This window comes from Bufo bufo, chromosome 6 (assembly GCF_905171765.1).
Source record: "Bufo bufo chromosome 6, aBufBuf1.1, whole genome shotgun sequence".
Lineage (NCBI taxonomy): Eukaryota > Metazoa > Chordata > Amphibia > Anura > Bufonidae > Bufo > Bufo bufo.
This window is the reverse complement of record NC_053394.1, coordinates 237,706,288-237,715,374: the sequence shown is the minus strand read 5'-3', so window position 1 is coordinate 237,715,374 and position 9,087 is coordinate 237,706,288. Positions and strand designations below refer to the sequence as shown.

Sequence of the window (9,087 nt, the reverse complement as noted above, 5' to 3'; positions counted from 1 at the left end):
AGACAATTAGTGCATTGTGTGGAGTAGGTATATAAACACTTCAGATTTACATCAAAATCCAGAAGTTACACATGTTTATGGTCATTATAGTGTTTTTTGGTAAAAGCCTATTTTTATTCACCTCGCCTCCCAAAAAAACATAATATCAAGCGATCAAAAAGTCATATGTACCTCATAATGGTACTGATGAAAAATTCAACTCCTCCTGAAAAAATGAGCCGTCACACAAGACTATTGCCAGAAAAATAAACAAAAATATTGCTCGCAGAAAATGGTGACACAAAAAGATTTTTGTTTTACAAATGATTTTGTTGTGTAAAACCAAAAAAAGAAATACAGAAGCTCTCTCAAGATCTATTTATACCCATCAAACTTTCTACCAAACAAGGGTGGCTCAAGAGGGTCCTGGATGAATTTCAGTAGAGCAATAATATTACTGGTTATAGTTACTAGATATTAGTATTCTGATTGCCTGATTGGCGCTTAGAAGGAAATTTCCTTCCCTAAAATATGGAAAATTGTTTTCTACCTCTTTTTTTGTTTTGCATTTTTCTCTGGATCAACAATGCAGGATAAAACTGGATGGATGGATGGATGGATGTTGTTATGTTGCTATGTTACAGTTTTATATTTGATATCGACCTGCTCTATAAAAAATTTATATGATCTATCAGGTTGCCAATGCCAATGTGGCCATTTTTTGTATACCTCACCTCCCAGAAACATAATATCAAACCATTGAAAAGTCTTATGTACTCCTAAATGGAACCAATGAAAATGTCAACTCATCAGGCAAAAAACAAGCCCTCAAGACCAGAATAATTAAGAAAAATGGCTCTCAGAAAATGGAAATACTAAAAAAATTTAAAAATGCTTTTATTGTGTAAAAGTAGCAAAACTGAGGAAAAAAAAAACTTATAAAATTGGTATCTGTAATTGTATTGACCAGCAGAATGCAGTTACCATGTCATTTTTATTCACGGTGTACAACTCACTAAGAAGACCCTAAAGCAATGGCAAAGTTGCTGCTTTTTCTTCATCTTGCTTCCTTAAAATAAAATAAAAAGCAATCAAAAAGTCATATATATCCCCCCAAAAAACCCAATGATGATGGAAATTCACACAGCTATTCTAAGATTTTTTATTTTTTTTTGATTGCTTCAGAAAATAGCTGCACTGGTACCCAAGATTTAAGCTCTTGTTCCCATGTCCGGGTTATCAGAAATGAGCCTTATGGTGTAAAGAGGAATCGGATGAGAGAAATTCGGCAGCGCAGTCCTATACAAGACTTATACTGCTACCTAAGAGGCTGACACTTTCTGGTTATGCTGCTGGGTAATGAGCAGTGGGCCATATACTGTATATTCAGATTACTATTTAGTAGTTTAAACATTATACATTTGAATTATAGATGTGTTAAATGAAATGAGTTGTTATATTCAAAAAAACATGCAAAAAAAAAAAAAAACATTCTGCATGATGTGATAGATAAATATGTGGATGTACATGCTACATTTTTTTGTTGTTAAGTTCATGCTGCCATTGTAAATGCTGTCTGCGGTCCCTTTTTAAAGGCAGAAACTAAATTCTCTAAATACCCCCATATACCCAACACCATGTGTTTGACTACAATGTTCATTATAATAAATATAAATTCACAGGTCTCTTGCTGGTGGACCTGACTTCTCCATGAACTACGTACATAGACTATCATTTATTTGAGTCACCACCAAGTAATATTAAAAATTCCCCTGGAGCAGATGCATCATATCTTATGACAACGGCTCATAACAGGTTTCAAAAGCAAAACCTATAGAGATACTCTACAACCCCTTCAAATTAGTATTGCTGACAGATCATGTGGAGCATCTACTAATCATTTAACATGTTTAATCCACTTCAAATATCTTAATCAACAAATGCTTACTGCTAATTAAAAGTTATATTAAACACAGTTGCTATGATATTTGTAATATCACCGTACACTGATTCAGTAGATACCTTAACTGTGAATAATGTATCTAATATTGTATCAAAAATAAACTGAGTAGAGCAAGTCTACGTAATAAAACTGAAATAATGAGTAGTGTCTATCATTCTAAATATATATGGCCTTTTTATTTCATTGACACACCCATTGTTCTTTTAAAATACATAGGCTCAAGAATACCATGTCACCTACATACATTACATATTTGGCCACTCCCATGCCTTCAGGTATGCAACTAGCTAATAATTGAAGATCAATTTAGGATAGTTAGAGTGGCATTCTATTGGCTTATTAAGGGGATTTGGAACACCAATGAATAATCAGGAGAAGACATCAGGTTTTGTATATAAGAGCATCTTCACAAAGGGACAAGACATATTGGTAAACGCTTCAGAAAGGCACACCAACCCAAAAAGACAATCCATCATGGCAACCAAGGGAGGAAAATGCAACCGTAAGTAATAAACAGAAGATAAAGAATGAACTTGACATGGCATAAAATATTATGCTTGCCTCTCATGTTCTTTATAGTAGAAATTGCAATCATTTCTATTTCTGCAGTTAAAATGCATACCATTTTGGGTCTACAGCTTTATGCAGATTTAAGTATCTCCATGGTTACAGACTGTTAACTATGTGTAGTCTGATCCTGAAGCTATGCGTTACTCCCTTCTATCTGCTTCCTCCCTTTGGTAACATTCTGTCTGAAAGACCATGTAAAAACTGAGGTTACAAGTTGAAATTCTATGTACGTTATGTATTAAAAATGGTGATGATCCTACAGTGGATGCTTTAACATATACATCTCTCTTTTCAGCATGTGCACAAGTACCACAATATATACAAGACCCATGTAAAGGTATGACCATAACTGAATGAAGGATAAGGATTTATTTATATAGTTGTGTACTTTTGTGCTACCTACCTACTATAATGCAATATTTGACGTTTCTATACAGCTTAATTTGATGTTTCACTTCTTTGGAGATAAACATTATAGGTCTTTAAAGGGGTAGTCCAAGATTTAGGTTAAAAAAAAAAAATATATATATATATATATATATAAAGAAATAATCACACCGCAGCACATCCGTCTGGTGAAAAGTAGTGGGATCCTTTATTCACCCAGGTAGCGACGTTTCGGTCGGCTTACTGGGACCATTTTCAAGCAATGCATACATTACAATTGTGGGTTTTTATATGGTCATCTCAATTTGCATACATAAGTGATACTTAAACAAAATAGTGAAAATAAAATAGAATACGTTGTGAGTAAATACATCCGAACATCATATAAGAAAGACAATGCGATCAAATACATGAATACATATAGTTCAGATATAAAGAGCCATCAGTGCATAAAATATATAATTATAACACTAAAGTGGTAATCAAAGTTAAATAGTTGTCACCTGTGAATGTGACGTTGTAAGAGGGCCTGGTATGGAATCGGGCAAGCTCAAGTTGCAGGTGGATACAGGATTCTGTGCTGTGTCTCGTGGATGCGGCGTCCCGGAACTAGATTTGCGCATGTCCGTGACGTCATTGGAAAAGCGGTCACGTGTTCACAATAATGTGTCACATGATCGTCGCGTCACCGGCACTATAGACAAAATGCTTATATATCAGTACAGAGTAACATCTACGGTCAAATGCTATTCAGGAAGCTTTTCCCAGGGTACAGAATCGGGCGATGTGCTATCAAACGGTGCACTATCACTCGGATTATGTAAATGAGGGAGGAGGGGACAGCATCTGCTGATGCCCTAACATTCCCTACATTAACCCTTACCGGGTAAAAGACTTCCAGAATTGACCATAACAAAAGAAAAAAACGCATACAAAAGACGCATTCATGCGATTACAAAAGAAAAATGCAATATAGTCCGGGATGAACCGCGCATATCCAGAACATCTGTCTTCCTGCTGAGCTCAACCCTTCCATCCATAGGTCCTATATGTGGAATAAAAAAGTGAAAAATGTGAATAAAAAAATATATTATCCAAATATATTTTTGGTTAAAAACATAACAAATTTCTCATTACTGGGATCGACAAGGATACAAGAACGTGTCATCATATGAATAGCCAAGGTTTGTACTCTACATTTAGGCCGGTCGGCTTAATAGATTGTAATTTAAAGATCCACTCGGATTCACGCTTTTTAAGCATTTTAATGCGGTTACCTCCTGTGCGTGGCAATGGGACATGGTCAAGGATCATGAACTTTAGATCACTTTCCCCATGTCCCATATTCGCAAAGTGGTGGGAGACTGGCAAATCCTTCCGCTTTTTTCGTATCGAAAAACGATGCTGATTAAAGCGGGATTTGAAGTCACATGTGGTTTCACCTACATATAAAAGCTTGCAGGGACACCATAAAACGTATATAACGTAACAAGAGTCACAAGTTAAGCAAAATTTGAGTGGATATGAAACTCCAGTATTTGGATGTATAAAATCACGTCCCTTCACCATGTACTTACAGTTTACACAGTGAAGGCACGGATAACTGCCACACTTTTTGGGGGCTAAAAATGACTGATGTACACCCTTTTGTGAGCCTATGTCATTTTTGACTAGTTTATCCTTAAGATAAGTGCCCTGAACACAAAAATATCCCTGAATTTTGTAATAGACCTATAATGTCATACAAGAGAGCTAGCAATCTTAAGGATAAACTAGTCAAAAATGACATAGGCTCACAAAAGGGTGTACATCAGTCATTTTTAGCCCCCAAAAAGTGTGGCAGTTATCCGTGCCTTCACTGTGTAAACTGTAAGTACATGGTGAAGGGACGTGATTTTATACATCCAAATACTGGAGTTTCATATCCACTCAAATTTTGCTTAACTTGTGACTCTTGTTACGTTATATACGTTTTATGGTGTCCCTGCAAGCTTTTATATGTAGGTGAAACCACATGTGACTTCAAATCCCGCTTTAATCAGCATCGTTTTTCGATACGAAAAAAGCGGAAGGATTTGCCAGTCTCCCACCACTTTGCGAATATGGGACATGGGGAAAGTGATCTAAAGTTCATGATCCTTGACCATGTCCCATTGCCACGCACAGGAGGTAACCGCATTAAAATGCTTAAAAAGCGTGAATCCGAGTGGATCTTTAAATTACAATCTATTAAGCCGACCGGCCTAAATGTAGAGTACAAACCTTGGCTATTCATATGATGACACGTTCTTGTATCCTTGTCGATCCCAGTAATGAGAAATTTGTTATGTTTTTAACCAAAAATATATTTGGATAATATATTTTTTTATTCACATTTTTCACTTTTTTATTCCACATATAGGACCTATGGATGGAAGGGTTGAGCTCAGCAGGAGGACAGATGTTCTGGATATGCGCGGTTCATCCCGGACTATATTGCATTTTTCTTTTGTAATCGCATGAATGCGTCTTTTGTATGCGTTTTTTTCTTTTGTTATGGTCAATTCTGGAAGTCTTTTACCCGGTAAGGGTTAATGTAGGGAATGTTAGGGCATCAGCAGATGCTGTCCCCTCCTCCCTCATTTACATAATCCGAGTGATAGTGCACCGTTTGATAGCACATCGCCCGATTCTGTACCCTGGGAAAAGCTTCCTGAATAGCATTTGACCGTAGATGTTACTCTGTACTGATATATAAGCATTTTGTCTATAGTGCCGGTGACGCGACGATCATGTGACACATTATTGTGAACACGTGACCGCTTTTCCAATGACGTCACGGACATGCGCAAATCTAGTTCCGGGACGCCGCATCCACGAGACACAGCACAGAATCCTGTATCCACCTGCAACTTGAGCTTGCCCGATTCCATATCAGGCCCTCTTACAACGTCACATTCACAGGTGACAACTATTTAACTTTGATTACCACTTTAGTGTTATAATTATATATTTTATGCACTGATGGCTCTTTATATCTGAACTATATGTATTCATGTATTTGATCGCATTGTCTTTCTTATATGATGTTCGGATGTATTTACTCACAACGTATTCTATTTTATTTTCACTATTTTGTTTAAGTATCACTTATGTATGCAAATTGAGATGACCATATAAAAACCCACAATTGTAATGTATGCATTGCTTGAAAATGGTCCCAGTAAGCGGACCGAAACGTCGCTACCTGGGTGAATAAAGGATCCCACTACTTTTCACCAGACGGATGTGCTGCGGTGTGCTTATTTCTTTGTCTTATTGACACTCTTGGACCTAGTGTCGACACCGCTGGCACCCAGAAATCTTTACTAGGTGTGCTGCCCTGAATTTACATTACTATATATATATATATATATATATATATATTTATTTATTTAGAACCTGATTTTTTTAAATCTAGTAGCGAATGTGTTAATACTGTTTCCTAACTTATCTAAAAACTATTGAGACTGTAAACCATTTTGAATTCTTCACATCTTCAACACTAATGGACTGTATATTACTGTAAGCCCTGCTCCTTATAATAAGCATGCTCAGTTTTTGGAGAGGTAAGGAGTAAGCTTATTATCTTTCTCCTCTCTCTTGCTCAGTCAGGATTGTGTCCATCAGATCAGTACCAGATTTAAATCTCAGCAGACTGTATCATAATGCTAACTACATCATATTATCCATTAATAATAAAAGAATATGCAATAAGCTCACTTATTTAAATTCTATGTGTATCAGAAAATGTAACTCTTTCCACTATAAAGATGTATTATCTTACTAATCATCACGGAAATGTTGATGGAAAAAAATAAAATAAAATTAAGGCTGCCTATAGAGCCCATAGTTAAATATGGCCCTTACCCAGATAAAACCACTTGCTGACAGCTACTATCTGGAAACCACTTTTGCCCATCAGACTCAGAATTACTGGAAATCAAATGGGACATACTGCAAATAAAAATATAAAATAGAATATGTATATACTGTATCAGTGAAAAGTTGGTCAAAGCTACACATTCTCATCCACAAATTATTCTTTCAGACGTGAGATGTAAATGCTTTCAGCTTTTTCCCTTTTCTTTCAAAAAATAAACACTTTTTCATTAAGGGTGATGGTCAGAGAACTTTGATGTCAGGAGCATTTAAAATCCTAAATTATTCCTTAAAACTAAGAAATGCCAAATTCCACTTGTGAATATTGAGCTTGGCTATCTATTGCAGGTCAGCCAGCTTAATTTAATGTATATAACCTATATATAAAGTTATTTTTGTAAAACAAAATTCAACAAATTAATAAGTCTGTTATATTTCTTTTCATTAGAACCTTGCCCTCCAGTTAATCCTTGCCAGGTGCAAGGCCAAGCAGTAGGAGGAATGGGAGGAATCAGTGGACAAGTGTCACAAGGAGGGTATGGTGGTCCCGGAGGATTCGGTGGACAAATTTCACAAGGAGGGTATGATAGTGCCGGAGGATTTGGTGGACAAGTTTCACAAGGAGGGTATGATAGTGCCGGAGGATTCGGTGGACAAGTTTCACAAGGAGGGTATGATAGTGCCGGAGGATTCGGTGGACAAGTTTCACAAGGAGGATACGGTGGACCCGGAGGATTCAGTGGACAAGTTTCACAAGGAGGGTATGGAGGAGCAGGAGGAATTGGTGGACAAGTTTCACAAGGAGGGTATGGAGGAGCAGGAGGATTCAGTGGACAAGTTTCACAAGGAGGGTATGGAGGAGCAGGAGGATTGGGTGGGCAAGTTTCACAAGGAGGATATGGAGAAGCCAGAGGATTTGGTGGAGTAAAGAAATAAATATTTCATACAGCAAACCCTTGCCAAGCATAAATATCAATACTGCTCACTTGAAAATAATCATATCATTATTGAATCATTATGTTTAACTGTACAAAAAAAATTAAATATCTATTGCATCTTCTTAATGTTTGTCAAATAAATTAATTATCCGCTTAAGTCAGAAGTGGTGGCTTTTCTTTGCATTATGATAAAAATGATTACTTGGACAGTCAAACACAAATGGTCCTCCAGTTTACAATGGCTTTAGGTTACAATATTTTCCATTTACAGTAGTCTTTCTTTTACCATTGTAAAGCAAAACACATTAAAATAACAATGCTATGGGCAGTTCAGTCCCCATACAATGGGCTATTCAGCCATTCTGTGAACTTTTCACTGGAAAAGTACCAGTGATCGGGCATTTAAATCAACTAAGTAAAGGGGAGTTAATCAGTGAAGCTAATCAGTGGGTCATGCTTTACTCAAAGGGTTATCCCTATCTCAAGGATATATCACTAGGATATATGACCAATGCCAGATTAGTGCAGGTCCCTCCTATGGGATCTGCTTCTATCATCAGAATGGGCCCCCAAAAGGTATACAAGAGCACACTGCACAAGTGTGGCCACCCTCCATTTACCACTATGGGAGTTCAAAAATAGCTGAGCTCCATCTTGGATATTTTCCGCACCCTCTTGGATATTTTCCCACAGATGGCTGTGCATGCATGGTGCACTATCCATTCACTTCTATGGGACTTCCAAAAATGGCCAAATGCACTTGCTCACCTTTTTTTGGAATCATCATAGAAGTGAATGGACAGCACACGAGGTGAGCTCTGCTTCACTTTGGGGGCCCTGTTCTGAAGACAGGAGTGAGTCTCAGAGGTGGGACCCAAACCTATTTGACATTAGTAGCATATCCTAGTGACACGCCACCAATGTATGAGATAGGTAACATGCAAAAAAGCAGCTCATCCTTGTACAGAGTGCAGTGCAGAACTTGTACTGCCATGTACAGAGGAGCAACTGACAACCAATCAAGATATTTTATCAGAGAAATAGTTGATTAGTTCAGTCTGAGTCTGAAACATAGTAAGATTAGTCTAGTTTCAATAAAGAGAAAATTAAGATTTAAGAAAAATAAGCAGATAACTAAAACTGATAAGGTTCTTACAACAAGTACTTACATATAACACTCAGGAATAGGGGCAGTATGCTATAAATTTCTATGATGAGTAGAGATGGTCTTGCGGTTCGCCCGGCGGTCATTTCACAACGAACTTTGATCATTCGCGATTCGCCGAACATGCAAACATATGGCGATGTTCAAAAATATGGCGTTGTTCGAATGCGCCATATTCTATTGCA

At 37.1% G+C, this 9,087-nt stretch overlaps 1 protein-coding gene across 1 annotated transcript; it reads left to right on the top strand.

Moving 5' to 3' along the window:
• Positions 1 to 2,284: 2,284 nt before the first annotated feature.
• LOC121005239 (uncharacterized 29.1 kDa protein in cryB1 5'region-like) lies at positions 2,285 to 7,901 on the top strand. Its single transcript, XM_040437856.1, has 3 exons — positions 2,285 to 2,444; positions 2,808 to 2,849; positions 7,248 to 7,901. Exon 3 carries the CDS (start codon positions 7,338 to 7,340, stop codon positions 7,725 to 7,727), a length of 390 nt encoding a protein of 129 aa, XP_040293790.1. The 5' UTR covers positions 2,285 to 2,444; positions 2,808 to 2,849; positions 7,248 to 7,337; the 3' UTR covers positions 7,728 to 7,901.
• Positions 7,902 to 9,087: the final 1,186 nt, after the last annotated feature.